We start from the raw sequence: 16,426 nt of genomic DNA, 5'->3' as shown, positions 1-16,426 counted from the left end.
AATATCAAACAACTGCATAAGGATTCATCGTCTTTATGGCAACCAGACCCTTTTCTTACCTGGAATGACAGCCCCCTCAGCAAGCCCCTCCCCCCAATCCACCACATCCCCGTCTTTGTAGATGACCCACTCTCCGTCAATGCTGGACCATGTGACTGCAACGTGGTGCCACACGCCGTCGTTGGCAGTCACGTCCGAGACGTGTCTCGAGTCGTTGACGTATAGAACAAAGCTGTCAAGGAACAAGTGAGGATAGGTCAAAACATTTTTGTAAGGGGATAAAATGTGAAAAGAGGCACGTCATTCAATTAGGGTGTCAGTCTAAATACTGCGGATTTGGGTCGAAGAGGGATGTTAGTCTACTGGGGATGTCGGTGTACTGGGGATGTTGGTCTACCAGGGACCATTTGCTTTTCAAGCATTTTGTTCCAGTAATAATACCACTCAAAATCCAAAGCCAAATTTCAAAACCTAACCTGTTGAAGTTTCAACTTGGTGGATATCACACTGTTCGAGAAAAACCATGCACAACCTTTTGATCGCGAAACACAGTTTTGTTCATAGCACTCTTTACATTTTCAATAAATCAGTCAATTAATTGATTATTGGAAATCCCCTACCGTTCTTGATTTCTTCTAAGGCCAAAAAAAAAAAAATTCGGTCTCTGGTCAGACCAAAGTTCCGGAATTGACGCGGCCACGCGGCTTTTTTTTTTTTTTCTTCAAGCTTGGATTGTACAGACAAGGTGGGTACTATTTTGCTTTTTTGGTGTCCTCATGTACATTGGTGTCCTCCATAATTTGTCTTGGTGCTTTTGATCATTTGCCTTGGTGCAATTTCCCATTCCTTGGTGCTCTTTGGTAAAAAAAATTGAGGAGGTGCGGAAATAGAGGGCGCTGTTGGAGCTATCGCGGAACATTTTGGAGAAAAAAAAAGATCGACGCGCATGATTAAAATCGACGCGCGCGCTGACCAGAGACCGAGTTATTTTTTTTTTGGCCTAAAAGACAGCAAGCCACTAAAAAAAATTCACAGGGTGTTAAGTATCAGTACGATCTTTAAATCCAAGTAAGCTTTTTGATAATAATTTGGTAGTTACTTTTTGGGATAATGCAAATGCAATTTAATTGCTACATTACTGACCCGCTGTAGTCCATGAACGTAAACGCATTGCTTAGCTGGTTGCCGTATCCGTCCACAGCTCCGTACGAGAACGGGGAGCCGTAGTTAGTGTCTTCAGATCGCATCCAGAAGGCAACAGTCACCTCCGTTAGATCTGGTAAGGCACGGTCTATCATGACATAGTCCGTGGTGCTCAGGTGCTCAAACAACAGGTTGAAATCCCACGGTAATTCTGAGTGTTAACAAATAATCACACTTCCTCTGTGAATACATAGCAACTTTATTTTATAAGTTCGTATTGAAAAGACTTGTGTTCAAAATCCTCCAAATCGGTTGGTCTTTGTTCTCACCTATTTCGCACATGTCACCAGTGTAGCCGTGCTGGCAATTGCATTGATAGCCGTTAACATCGTCTTGACAGGTACCGTTAAACTGGCAAGGCGATGACACACACTCATCAATGTCTGTCTCACAGTGGACGCCGTTAAAACCAGACTTGCATTCACATCTAAACAAAAATAACACGGATGAGATTGTCAATTAACAATTAAAAGTCTGAAAATTGGATGAAAGGTCTGAGAGATGCATTTCTTTCTATAGTGATGTCTTTCTCTCCGATTCAAAAAATCTGATTTCTGTCAAAAGTCTGAAAAATGTCATGGCTGAAATAAATAAATTCAAATGGAATCTTTTTAAAAACAAATAACAAAATACCGCACGTCCAGATATAGCATATCATGATTTAAAGAGTGATATACGGCCACAAGGTCTGACCGCCACACCCCTGAAAGCACTGCTACAGTATTTCGGTGGTTTCAGGTTCAGCCCCTACTCTTGTCATTTCTTTAATCACAGTATGTTTTTTTTAATACCTGTAATTTGCTACCAGGTCGTGACACGTTGCGCCGTTCATGCACGGCCTGCTCTCGCATTCGTTCGTCTCCATCTCACAGAACGTGCCATGGTAGCCAGGCCGGCAGTCGCAGCTGAAGCTGGCCAGGCCGTCCACGCAGCGGGCGCCATGGTAGCATGGGTCCGACAGGCACTCGTTGACCTCATGCTCACAGAGGTCACCTGTGAGGGAAAAGGTCACAGAGAGGTCATACACAGGTCACAGAAAGGTCACAGAGGGCCACAAGAACAACATGTTGAATTGCCTGTTTAAGTACTTCTTTGGGAAATTTAAAAAATGAAATTCTGAAAATGAATTCTCTCTTCTTTCAGCACCTTACAGCAGCTGGTGTACGCACTGTATAGACCTTTATCATGCTGCCACCATTCCAGTCACGTTCCCCGTATCCAATAACAGTACTGATTGATAATAGTTTTTGTGCAAAAAGGAACCAGACTATTTTTCCTTCCAGCCTCGCTTTCGTTACATTGATTTGAATGGGAAAAAAATCAAGATGGCCGCAACATGATAATTTTCTATTGCTGCACACAAGAGCTAAGTACCACACTCATACAGTTTAACTACCAGAACCCATGCAGCTGGGCAAAAAGTGCCACAGAAAGTTCACTAAAAACTGCTAGACTTTACTATTACTATCTTAATATTTTCTGGCAAACAAACTAGCGATTCCTCAAAAAGCACACAGGCAAGTACCATGGACGACTGCAAACTGAGTAAAAAAGGAAATGTTCAGTTTCTAATTCTGGCAGGGAAAACCCCAGAATAATGTTCCAGGGAAACCCATAGAATCACATTATGACTGAAACCAACGCTGGCCTGCATTGGGTTCGAACCAAGGTCACAGAGGCGGAAGGAACGTACCACTTCACAAACCAGACTTCTCTAGTTCATGTGCAACATTTATTTTTTTTAACTACCTGCATATCCCCTAGGGCAGACACAGTGATAGCTGGCTAGGCCATCTAAGCAGGTTCCATTATGTTGGCAGGAACTGTGCTGACATTCATTGATGTCAACGCTGCATGTCTTCCCTGTAATAAAAAAATTAAAAAGCCAACAATTATAATCTGGATAAGTGGTGTGCACATATCCATTAGCAAGGTGGTCAGGAATCCTATTCATTTCTTTCCCCACTGATCGTCATGCCCAAGTAGACCTCATATTAGTCACGCTTGACGTTTTAACCCGTCAGCCGTGCCTGTGTATAAAAACATCCAGATTGTGTTAACACGTCATCCGACGCAAACTGGTTAAAGTTGAAATGACGTCACACTATATACGAATTGGATTGCACACTCATGTGTCATGCTAGCACCCTATTGGAACATACGTAGATATTTAAATCAGGTTGACCCCTACATCATGGGTCATTTCATGTGATGGCAGGTAGCAGACTTTAAATTGACCGCCATTTTGAGTCTGTGTTCAGACTACATGCCCATGAGGCACTTCAGGTATCTCTCAGTTTCCTGAAATCTATTGGTGTCTCTGTTGCTGTCTGCAAATTCATGAGATTCACAATGGACTCCATGCACAAGTACCCCCTCAACGGTTATGAAGAGAGAGTCGGGGGAGACACTGGGAGGGTCCTCTTGTATTGCTGACGACGCCTAAACTCACCCAAAGATGCCACAGATCTGTGCTCATTCAGAGTAAAACGTTGTGTGCCCGGCAGAAGGGCATATGGACATATGCCCTTCTGCAATAGAGCCTAATGACCAAAATGTTCCCAGCAAAAGGGCATATGCAGAAAACTGCATCCATTTTAATGAAATTTAGACATTTGATTCAAATGCGCGCATGGGAACAATGGAACCTTTCAATGCAATTTTCTTGAAAATGATTTTTACGTCGGAACGCTCATATGCCCTTCTGCCGGGCACCCGACGAAAATTAGTCATGCGTACTTCGGGCAGTACGCCTGCGAACCAGAGCACGCATGCAGTGAGTCTCCCGCACTGGCGCTCTTGAAAGTGGCTGAAAAGCGCCATCTACTGTTCGTGTACGGTGTCCATATTCAAATAAGGAACCATTCCTCGAATGATAGAACTGTCCATCTGAGAGATGTTAATTTTTGACGGATCAAACCAATACGAGACCACCCAAGTAAATGGTAGGGTGGTTCATTTGAAGAATTAAAGGACTCTTTTGGGGGTAAATTTGCAGTGAAATGTCCTCACCTTGGTATCCTTCAGGGCAGACACAGCTGAAATCGTTGAGACCATCCCGGCAGCTGCCCCCGTTCTCACAAGGTGTGCTCTCACAGTCATCAATCTCTGTATCGCAGGTTATACCTGATCCAAAATATCACAAAATGAATTTTTCTAAGTTGTTAATTACTTTAAGTTTGTTTTGATTTTTTAAAAGTTGAACAAAGAAATTGACTGAAACAGGGTATCAACCAGTAACCTCCAGATTGCCGTTCCGGTGCTCTACCAACTGAGCTATCCTGCCCTAATTAGGGTTCTCAATTTTCCAATGTCTTGTTCAACGCTCTGACTTCAGATTCTCATTAAATGTTAGAATTTAATCTACCTCTGAAGACCATTTCATATGACATGACATACCTGTTGTTTATACACAAGCAAACTAACCACTTTAGCATCTTTCTCATCGTTTCCTTTTTTTTCATTTGTGCAATGTAACGTCAACATTTATAATGTGACAACTACTTAATTATTGTTTACGCCGTTTTATCTTACCCGTGTAACCAGGCCTGCAGATGCACACATAACCAGCAGAAACACGCTGGCAGGTTGCTCCATTGGCACACGGATCAGAAAAACAATCGTTGTAGGGTAAAACCTCCAAGCTACTGATGTTAAAACTCTCAATGTTGGGTCCTAGTAAAAAATATATATATATATATAACAATCATTCGTCGGTATTATAATAAGAATAACTTCATTTTTTTTTTCAAAGTTGAACAAAAAATTGACTGAAGCAGGGCTTGCATCAAGCCCTATGTTGGCTGTTTCATAATTTGTCAATGTTTTTGTTCAAGGGGCGCTAGTCAGAAGCCATAAACCTGCATATGCCATGTAACCAGGGATCACACCCAATGTCATAATGCTGGCAACATTAGGAATGCTGCAAATCTGGTAAATAGCAAATGGGGATCACACGGAGCGGATACAGCTTTTTATTGGCTGTCAATTTTTAATCTTCAGTTCAAAGTACCAGATTTGCTAAAGTAGACTTAATTACCAATGCAATCTTCCCAGGTTGACACTGCGCTGTTGGCCAAGGTAGTCTGGGGACATTTATAGCAGGAGGTCTTGCTAATCCCAGGCTGGAAGTAGCCATCTGGGCAGGGAAGGCAGGGGACCAGACCACTTCTTGACACATACCCTGACTTGCATGGTTCTGTCGAGAGAATCATTCAGTTTTACAGATCAAAAGAAAATTCCTGCAGAAAGCAATTTTTTTCATGATCATCATTTGACAGAGCATCTTCCCGATACACATGCTATGGAAAGCCACGTTCTTGCCAATTTTTTTTTTTTTTGTACAGCCTGAACACATGATTTTTCAAACATCTCAGGCTGTATATTTGACCCAATTATCATGAAGACGGTAAACAAGAATATCGTTTGCAGGGATGAAATTGGTAGAAAATGAAAAATTGACGATCGACGAAGTGATCTGCAGAGAGTTTGAGGGTCAAGCGAGAGCCCCAGAGCAACACAACGTGTTGGCTGGCAACTAGTATTTGGTAAGCAACTTATTTTCTGTTCTAAGCAGGTTTCTGTGATCACAGTTCTTTGAAACTGTGCCCTGGAATTCTGGACCCATGGAAAAACTGTTTTTTAAGGGTAAGCAATTCTATGGGTGGTAAGTTCCTTTGAGGGGGATATCATCTCAGACAATCTGCTTCTTTATTCTACTAACCTGCACATTCTTTAACGATGGAGGAACCTGTTTTAAGGGTCGAGGTACCGGAGGGGCAAGGCAAACAGTCTGTGCTACCAGAGAGGGGTTGGTAAGATCCTTTGGGGCAGGCCTCGCACTGCTCCAAGCCTGTGTTGGAAGAGCTGCCCGGGTTGCATATATCTATAGACCAGGAAAAATTGAATATACAAAGTACAGAAAAACTACAAAATACACAAAAAAGTCAAATAATACACAGAAGCTACAAAATGCATGAAACAGTTTTAAGGAATTCACCAAATACTACACAATACACAAATATGTCAAATTAAATACGCAAATAAAGAAGAATATAAAATGAAGATAAAATAGTACGATCAAACTTAAATAAACACACAAAATTCCATAATATGCAAAAAGCTACAACTACACAAAAAGCTCTAGAATTCACAAATAATACAGACATTACAAAACAAAATGCAGAATATAACAAACAGCTATAAAATACACAAAAAGTGACAGAATTCACTGAAAGCTTCAGATTAGGCCACAAACAAAAAAAGGACTCCTGCTTCCGATTACATAGCATTGAAATAAAAGGTAGTATTTTTTCCCATTTTCCCCTAAAAAAAATGTAGGGTAGGGGCTGTCAAACTAGGGTAGGGAGGGTAACAAGAAGCAGAACTATAATTTGTTTTTGGCCTTATGAAAAAGGCTGAACAATTCCCCAAATCTATTTGCAAAACGCTGAGAATAAACCAATATACAGAATAGAGAACTGTGCAGATGTACAGGACACCAAGAAACCTTGAAAAAATGTGGTAAGTGCAAATCTTGTAACAGCCTTACCTTTACAATCCTGCACTGACTCTGCTCTGCCTTTGGCTGTTGATGTACCGGGGGGACAGGCGATGCACTGTATCTGGCCGAACTGGTCTTGGTAGGACCCCTGAGGGCAGCGTTCGCACTCCCTGGTCTGCCCATTGAGGAACGTACCGGCAGCGCATCGCACTAATGGAAAGAAAATTATAAAAATCTAATAATAAACTTGCACTGCATCTTATGGGTTTGAACATTTTAAAAAGAGAGATGATTGACCATTGAGTAGCATTTAAAGGGAAAATACAACATTTGCAAACATCAAAAAATAAAACTACCAAATCATTTTGAAATACCTTGCTGGACTGTTAGTGAATGACAGTGTAAAGCATCCTGTAAAATCATGGCACCTGCTATACCGTCATTTTCAAGAAAAGTGGTATTTTTGTATCTTGAATTTCCAACGCTGATCGGCCGACCAGCGTTAGAAAAAAACTGGCTTTTTTCAAATACTGGCCCCAGTTGACCATTGCACTTGTTTGCAATCGATTACACACCTATGAACGGGTACAAGCCAGCTAGACTGGTTCCCTGACCTTACAATTCCCCAATGTATGTAAACTACTCTGTTTCTTCTTAAATGGAGTCAGGGAGCCAGACTACAGGAAAATGATTGTTTTCTTGGTTTTTATTGCATTTTCAACCCAAAACCTCAAAAAAGTAAGTGTAACTATATTTGCTATATATTTCCAACCCCCCAATTCCATCCATTTCTGAAAACTACAGCAAAAGCAAATGATGTATATTCCCTTTAATGCCACATTGTTACTTCTAAAAAAAAATCAAACTCACAGCATTGGTGTTGCCCAACGACATTCCCTGGCGGGCACATAGGTATCGTTTCGCTCGGCAGCACGACAATTGAGTTGGCATCAAGCTGCGCTCCCATTCCCGAAGGGATGCTGTCGTCCACAATCACCGACTGCACCAGGGAGTTGGACGCGCTGGAAAGGGAAGAGCGGAGCTCCTGGTAGGCGTCTTCGTCAACTGATGTTTCTCCCTCTGGAAAACTGAGTTGACCTAGACAAAAGCAAGATTTTACGCATGCAGTTATACTCAGATGGGAATGATATAATGCCCTGGCGTTTTATCATAGAACAAAACTAGTTGATGAAAATGATCGAAACCTGAAAAAATAAATTGGTCCTCTGTTCAAGTTTAGAAAGCATACCATAATGCAGCCTCACCATCCAAAATGACAAACAAAGAACATGCCTCCATTTTATAATAATTTTATTTGTGGTCAGAAATGCAAATGTGATGCGATCAAGCTAAACGAGTTGTTTGTTGGCCCTTATTGAATTTTTGGTGTTTTTTTACATTTTCGAATAGAGCTATCTTTCAGTTTATATTTGGTGAAAACCCCATGTGAATACGACCTTCCGTTCAGAAGTTATGGGACTTAGAACACAGGCACATCAAGAAGAAGAAAACAGAGAAATCAAACAGAGAAATCAACGATTCAAAACTGAAGTGTTTATGAAGCAACAATAAACATGTTTTATTTCAGGTTATTGAATATTGACTCCATAGCAAAAATGTCACATTTTAACTACTTTATCTTGACTTTTTCTCAGAAACAAATAGTTGACACGAAAGAGGACATATGTAGCCTTCAGATTGTACAAAAAAAATTCAATTTTGAAATTTCCACCCCTACGGACCTATTTTGGGTCGTATCTTAAAATCATAATTGCTGACAAACGACTTATTTAGCTTGATCGCATCACAAATATCTTTGCATATTTTACACACACTGTATACTTGAACAATATGAACAATAACAATAAAACAATCAGAAAATTCTTAGAGTATCTTGTACATGATTATGATCCATGCCCAGATTTTGGTGGTTTTTTTGGGGGTGTAACTATGGGTTGGAGGGTGAGAAGTGGGACAGTGATGCAATAGTAGTTCTCACCGGTGATATTCATGTCCACCAAGACGCCTGGAAATTGCTGCAGTTTCTCAAACTGTTCCCGATTGAAGTTAATGTCTCCTCGCAGCTGTTGCCGCTGACCGTGTGACGAGGTGAGATCAGCAACAGTCGCTGATAAACTTCTAGTTCCTCCTATGGATTAATAAGGGAATAAAATGTGCTTGGCTGGTTTTAAACACTCTGTTTAAGACCGGTTGGAGTCTGGAGGCTGATAATTATCCGAGTCGAAATTCATAAAAACCTTTTTGGTCAAAAGTTCACAACTTTTCAGTCTAAAAGGTAAAACAAGTCAAAAATTATACACTTCCAACGATTTTGTTCAACAATTTTACACCACGTGTTTGAAACACCCCTCTAGATACATTATTGTATGTCCATGTCGTAAACAACTCCTTCTCTATAAATATTACGCTTGATGTGGCGCAGAATGCAGCTGTGCCAGTGTAGTGTGAATTTAGGACTGAAATACTGACTTACTGGTAGTATTGTGCGTGCCCATGTGTGCATTGTGAATGTTCATCCAATAAAACAGTAACTAAAAGCCACCGGATTTCAAAGGAGTCCAAATTTCATGTGACACTGGAAAAGTGTTTAAGGTCAGCCAGTCACGTCTTTATCATCCGTTTAAAACCGGCCACGTGACAGACTCTCGACCAATAGGAATGGGTAAACTGTCTGAGGTATTTATTAATCACGAATAAACAACATTATTCCAGACAAAAACACCAACAAATGATAACATGACAAATCATCGAGGGATAACCACAACATCTCTAAACAGAGTATTAGTAGCTAGAAAGCCTACTTTGTGGAGGAAGTAATTACCTTGTGGCAGACAATTGACACGGATCCCGGCAAATCTACAGTCAACTGGTCCGCTGCAAATCTGTCCCGCCTGAGGCATGAATTTGGAGAAGACAAATACTGACGTTATAATAGGCCTAAAAAATGGTATCAATGGAGACCATTATGCTGTGGTCCAATGGTTACGGTGTTCGACTTGTGTGCCGTGTTACATGAATTCGAATCCTGAACGTGGTAACATGGTGCTTGTGCTCTTGAGCAAGGCACTTTACCACTATTGCTTCGTCCTTCAGATGGGACGTAACGTTGGGACGTTGCTAAGAGAAGGAGTTTGCCCTGGTGTTTCTGGCAGTGGCTGCAATATGCGCCACAGCACCTTGTAAACCCTTATTAGGTGCTACTTAATGGGTTTCATTTTCTCATAAGCTTCATACCTGTCTTTAAAAGAAATAGACATAATTACCAGCGCCTTGAGTACCTAATTGTTGGTAGTTACGTGCGCTATATAAGACTCCGGTATTATTATTATTATTACTTTGTATAGTTCTGTCAAAGATTCTGCGGCCCTGTCTTACGAGTTTGGAGACCTACCCTGTGGGAAACATGGTGCTAGTGTTCTTGGGTAAGACACTTTACTACAATTGCTTCTCTCCACCCTGGAGTAAAAATGGGTACCTGTGAAGGTAGAAACCCGATTGCGCTGATCTCAAGCTGCTGCAGACAACTAGTCTCAGATCATGGTCTGATGAACAGGGTTATAATTGCAAAGCGATTTGAGAAGTGCTAGAATCATGTAAGCAGTTCATTTGTGTTAGTATTTTTATTGACCTTGTTTTCGTGATTCCTTCGTATGTTGTCAGCCATTTCGTCTGCCAGGTTCTGGTTGCAGAAGTCGACAGGGAATGTGAATCTCACGGGAAGCGTTGCGTTTGCTGGATTCTCTCTTTCTGCGACAAAAACATTTATGAATCCAAAATAATATAAGTTTGTAAGAACTCCTGCATTAACAGAAACTGATGACAGACATTTAAATAAAAGTTTGTCAACATTTATGACTGACGACATATTTACATTCACATCACAGACAGATACACAGAGAGGCCATAAAGCACAAACAAACAGATGGAATGTGGGTAAGGACATACTAGAACAGTCTTCCCAAGGCATGGCGTGGGAGGGACTCCATCGGCCGTCCTCCGAGCATCGATAGACTGGTTCCGGTTCGATGGGGAACGCGTAGCCATCATCGCATCGCAGGGTGCACTCAACTCCCCCGCCGAGAGACGTGCAGTCGGCCCGGCCATGCTGGGGGTCTTCTGGTATCACACAGGCACTTTCTGTGGAGCAACAAAATTGGCATTTGGTATGACACATGTGCTGTGTTGGTTTCTCCATTCTGCGTGATATTTTTTTCAATAAGCCAAATCGGTATTCCAATTGCGCTTGTGCACAACTAGATTCCACAATTTTTACTTCAGGATAAATGCGGCAGATAAATTCACAAAACTCTATGGAGGACGTGGTAACCAAATCCCAGGCATGCAACTGGGAATTTAGAAAAAACGAGGAAATTCCAAACCACACAAGACTTTGTACAGTATTTTTTCAATTTGTAATGGCATTTGTGAGAAGTAAAATGAGGAAATCAGCAGATCCGAGGAAATGTTTCATGCCTGAAATCCGCATTCTCCAATTTTTTCATGCAATCAAAAGTTGGGGCATACAAAACACCTTAAAATATTCCCTGTCTAAAATTTTAGAAATTTTGTGATTTCTTTGATTTCAGAACAAGACAATTTCTTTAATTTTGCTGGTAGCCGCTGTAATTTTGCACGCATACGGCAAATTGTTTATCCTGAATGAAAAACGTCAAATCTTGATGTGCACATGTGCAGTTGGAATACATAATTGGCTCATTGGCTCGTGTTGTAATTGTAATTGATGGCATTTCAATACTTGAGGTACTATTATCCCTAAAGGGTGTGCAAAACCATTTGACCATATTGCAGTATACAATATTGTATTGATTACAATGACATTTTATTCACATGTAACACATAAAATAATAAACCCAGACCACCCTTTATAGTATACTATACATATAGCCACATCTAAGGCAAAGTTTGGGCAAGGACCATTCGTCGACTAGTGGTTGATTTGTGACGTACCTTACGTCTGCGCACTGATAGCAATGTGCGAACGTCTCTAGTCAAACGCTGGTCAAAATATCATCGCAAAACTTCTGGATCCTGGCTCTCTGCTAGCGTTATGAATGCGCGAGGCTATTGGTTACCAGCGAAGCAACCAACCCCAGTAGGCTGGTTCCAAATAGTCGACTAGCGTAGTCAACCACCGTTGACTAGACAGAGTTCGGGCAAACGTTAGTTAACCATTGGTCAACTATAGTCCTTGCGCGAACTATCTCTCCTGTTGACGGTTACTGTCTAGGTCGGTCCACAATAATTAAAATTATGTGGAAACACTTAGACAATAGGCATAGCCACAGCTCTGGAAGCATGTTTTGTAGACATGGCCTAACCATGTCAATGACTACTGACCACTGAAAGCCAGTCTAACAGTGGCTAATCATAGTAACAGATCTCACTTACTCAAAGATGAGTGTAATTTGAATGGAGCAAAGTGGAACTATGCTAGTGGGGTCCTCACTTTCTGGAGGGGTATGGAACGGGTCGGGTTATTATTATTATTATTATTATTAATCATTTCTGGTAATGAAACCAAGGATTCCTCAAAAGCGCCCTAGGCACTGTAGCTCGCAAGCCTGAAGAAACTTGTGGAGAGAAGACAATGAGAAGAAGTTACAGTTTTTAAAGGTGGGAGGAAAAGCCCAGAAGAATATTCTGGGGAAAACCCACGGAATCAGGCAGGGACTGAAAACCCAATCCATATATTGGCCCAGGCGGGATTCGAACCCGGGTCACAGTGGTGGAAGGCGAGGAAAATACCGCTACGCCAACCTGACTTCCCTACTTTTTTCCTCTCCAAATTCCTCCTAAGGGGGCACAAGGGGGAGGCAGAGCCCTTGAAGGGGGGGGGGGGGGTTAGGGTTTGTGCCCTCCGTTCCCCATCTCCCCTTTTAGTTAAACCACTAGTTGTCATTCAGTGCTTTTAACTCATTACAAGCTTCACGTTGCTTGGGTGGCTTGGGGCGGTATTAGGAGTAACAGGCAGGTGGAATCAGGGGTGTATTAGTGACCACTGATAGAAACAGCTGAAAACAGCTCAAAAAGGTGTAAAAAAAGCTGAACTTTGGAAATCTCCTATACTTTTGTACACAGCAAGTGAGAGAAAAAAGCTGAAATCCAAAACAAAAAAACTGAAATCAGCTTTAAAGCTGAGATTTCACACCCCTGTGGAATGTTGGTTTTGGGCTGTACAGGGACTAATTGATTGCCAGACTCACGCTGAACGTTGACTGTAATGTGACAGCTCTTGGTGTTCCCCGTCTCGTCCCGCGCGATGTACTCCACGTTGGTCGTGCCAAAGGACAGGGACAGACCAGGAGTGTGGGAGCGCGACACCGTGACTGGCCCGCCCGAGTTGTCCGAGAATTGCGGCTCCTCCCATGCCACCTGCGGGTTGTGGTCATCAGTGGCTAGGACCACGTTTGGTGACCGGCACTGCTCGATGACTGGTGGCTGGCTGTCTGTTTTTTAATATTAAAAAAAAGTGGTGTGTCTATTATATAAAATATTAAGACCATACCATTATAAGCTCTTAAACCTCAGGAATTTCATGTAATATAATTGCACAGCAGAGCTTAAATTGTCCATTCTCTCTTTCAAACATTCACTCATCTCTGTGTAAACTATATATTGGGTTAAATGTGTATGTAAAATCATTTGCTTTTTAATACTGTATAATATAATTTGTTGTGATGTATGGAAATAAAACAAAACCAATACCAATACCAATCAATATAACTACTCAAATTCTTGCCAAAAATTTCGATTTTTGAAAAAGGCAAAATTTTCCAGCCAACTTCTGATATACAGCCAAATGCCACAAATACTGATTCACAAGAGTCATTTCAACAGTATTTGTGCGATATTTTTTGCCGAAAACATGTTTCAATACTGTGCACTGTGAGCGTAAATTGTACAACAATAGGCCAATTCAAGATCAACACACGGTCCGCCTCCACAGACTTCGTGTGTGTACAAAAGACACGAGGGATTAGCGTGTTTAGACGTCACCTGGAGGCAAGTCGAGGCAATCTCGCCGTGCCTGTGCATAAAAATAGCCAGTGCGCGTTATCATGGCCTCCGACGTGAACTGTTTAAAAAAACTTACCAATAACTGAGATGACAAAGCTGCAGCTGCCGCTGTTTCTTGCCTTGTCTGTCGCGTAGTACGTGATGAACGTGTCTCCTATAGGGAACAGCCAGGGAGATCGGACAGCCGGCGTGACGGTCACCGCAGGGACCTCCCCCGAATTATCGACAGTCAGTGGCCCCACCCACGAGACATTCGAGACGCTGTCGCCGGGGATGGCGTCGACTGTGATGTCATCAGGACACATGATATCTGGGGTTGTCACGTCTAAAGGAACGAGATAAAATGAGTTCTATTGAAGGAGACCTTTGCAATGCCTTGAAATATTCAACGATTTCACACAGATCTGCACGCAGATGTGTGCAACTGTTTTGGAAATGCAGTAGCGTATGGCCGAGTCCAAAGTGGTCACTGTTGCATATGGCTACGGCTATTCTGCATAGCACTCTACTGGCAAAAGCCAAAGTTGCAGCAATAAAATACATTATGTGGAAAGGGCTCTCACGTAATATGTGGCCTCTGTTTGAGCTAAAGCACTGCCAAAAATGATCTGGTTGTTAAAGCATACTTATCGAAACATGAAGTTCTTTCAGGATTTGCTCTTGATCATGCGAAAAGCTCCAAGCAAATTAGACACTTTTGATGAAGACATAACTGTTCTTAATAAATGGTAATGTATGGTGATTGTTTTCAAAGCCCTCAAGAGCCATAAAATTAAGAAATTTCGAAAAAGTTTTGGCCATCAAAGACAAGTTGACTAGAATCAATTGCAGTTGCCGTGCCAATTATATAAAGGCATTCAAGTACACTCACCAAGGCAGACATTCGGTCGGTCTGGTTTCGGACTCCACATGCCCGACTCCAAGCACTGCCGTGCACTCTGGCTTTCGTCTTGCAGCTGATAGCCTGGATCGCAGACTGTGACGCACTCGGTTCCATAGGTCTGCCTGTCTGAAGTACAGGAGGCCGGCTGCAGGGAGGTATGGAGGACAGGCTCCAATGGGGGACAGGTCACGGCTGAGCAATAAAATCGGCAATCAGCGAAACAGATTTGTTAACCTAACGTACCTGAATCCATCAAAATCCACACCCCTGTTTCAGGGGATTTCGGTGGATTCAGGATACCTGAAAAAGTTGGTGGATTTTGATGGATTCAGGACATGAAGCCTAGTGGTACTGCAGGATTTTGATGGATTCAGGATACCTCCATATTGAGCAGTTGGGGGACTTTGATGGATTCAGGATCTCAACAGATTTACTCCCGGCTAACTGGTGGATTCTGATGGACTCACTGGCCGCCCAATTTTTTTGCATGGCAAAATTGCATGGTGGATTCAGGATACTTTCTAGTAAATATACCCAAGGGGTTAGGGTTACTGCAATTTTTTCTTCATTTCTGCAAACGGGTCTTACTGTGGTATGGTGCTGTCTCTGATATCTCATCTGCTGTACATGTCATTGTTTCTACACTTAATTTCTACGAGTGTAACAATGTTAATCCTTATAGTGTGCATACTATTTCAAAAATCTCAGCTTGTCATCACCAACATTGTATACGGGCTTGGTTTAAAGAAACTACAGTGAAATCTGGATAAGTCAAACCTCAGGGGAATGAGCTCAAATTTTGAGTTAAGCAGAGTTTTGAGTTAGCAAACGGATTTTTTAATCAACAGCAATTGATGGGAATAAGTTTTTACTTTGAGTTAGAAGATTTTTGAGTTAGCAGGTTTTGACTTAACGAGATTTCACTGTAAAAAACACTCGGCTTTGATTTTTTTAATGAAAAGGTTTTTTTTATGAATAGATCCACGGACATGAAACTGCATGAGATTAGTTTATAACATTCCGGCCTTAGATGTGGATTTGGTTTTTTTTTTTGAAAAATGTAAATTGTTTCTTTTGGTTTAAAGGGAAAATACAACATTTGCAAACATCAAAAAATCAAACTACCAAATCATTTTGAAATACCTTGCTGGACTGTTAGTGAATGACAGTGTAAAGCATCCTGTAAAATCATGGCACCTGGTATACTGTCATGTTCAAGAAAAGTGGTATTTTTGTATCAATTTCCAACGCTGGTCGGCCGACCAGCGTTGGAAAAAACTGGCTTTTTTTTCAAATACTGGCCCCAATTGACCATCGCACTTGTTTGCAATCGATTACACACCTATGAACGGCTACAAGCCAGCTAGACTGGTTCCCTGACCTTACAATTCCCCAATGTATGTAAACTGCTCTGTTTCTTCTTATATGGAGTCAGGGAACCAGACTACAGGAAAATGATTGTTTTTCTTGGTTTTTATAGCATTTTCGAACCCAAAACCTCAAAAAAGTCAGTGTAACTATATTTGCTATATATTTCCAACCACCAATTCCATCCATTTCTGAAAATTACAGCAAAAGCAAATGATGTATATTCCCTTTAACCAAAACCCTGTACTGCCCCTGTTACTCCATATACCGCACAAAACAGCCCCAGCACTGCATGGTTTCATGTATTTACTAGGGTATAAATACAATACAATACAGTGTATAGGGTCGCACCCGAATTACTTGGCTACGACTGGAAAAATACACACGCTTCTATGGAAGCGGCTGCAGCA

General features: G+C 41.6%; 1 protein-coding gene across 1 annotated transcript in view; it reads right to left on the bottom strand.

Annotated features, from left to right (window-relative positions):
* Positions 1-16,426, bottom strand: part of LOC119737127 (sushi, von Willebrand factor type A, EGF and pentraxin domain-containing protein 1-like) — a 44,184-nt gene that overhangs the window by 14,882 nt on the left and 12,876 nt on the right. The window contains exons 7-24 of the mRNA XM_038211231.1: positions 14,637-14,840; positions 13,842-14,090; positions 12,952-13,194; positions 10,673-10,864; positions 10,356-10,474; positions 9,549-9,618; positions 8,706-8,855; positions 7,577-7,804; positions 6,755-6,916; positions 5,927-6,088; positions 5,243-5,401; positions 4,738-4,878; positions 4,216-4,329; positions 2,953-3,066; positions 1,995-2,196; positions 1,473-1,630; positions 1,144-1,354; positions 60-232 (exon numbers count right to left, since the gene is read on the bottom strand). Of these exons, the coding sequence (XP_038067159.1) occupies positions 60-232; positions 1,144-1,354; positions 1,473-1,630; positions 1,995-2,196; positions 2,953-3,066; positions 4,216-4,329; positions 4,738-4,878; positions 5,243-5,401; positions 5,927-6,088; positions 6,755-6,916; positions 7,577-7,804; positions 8,706-8,855; positions 9,549-9,618; positions 10,356-10,474; positions 10,673-10,864; positions 12,952-13,194; positions 13,842-14,090; positions 14,637-14,840 (3,051 nt within the window). The remainder of the gene's footprint in view (positions 1-59; positions 233-1,143; positions 1,355-1,472; positions 1,631-1,994; positions 2,197-2,952; positions 3,067-4,215; positions 4,330-4,737; positions 4,879-5,242; positions 5,402-5,926; positions 6,089-6,754; positions 6,917-7,576; positions 7,805-8,705; positions 8,856-9,548; positions 9,619-10,355; positions 10,475-10,672; positions 10,865-12,951; positions 13,195-13,841; positions 14,091-14,636; positions 14,841-16,426) is intronic.

This window comes from Patiria miniata, unplaced genomic scaffold (assembly GCF_015706575.1).
Source record: "Patiria miniata isolate m_02_andy unplaced genomic scaffold, ASM1570657v1 HiC_scaffold_3, whole genome shotgun sequence".
Lineage (NCBI taxonomy): Eukaryota > Metazoa > Echinodermata > Asteroidea > Valvatida > Asterinidae > Patiria > Patiria miniata.
This window is presented reverse-complemented; position numbering and strand designations above follow the sequence as displayed.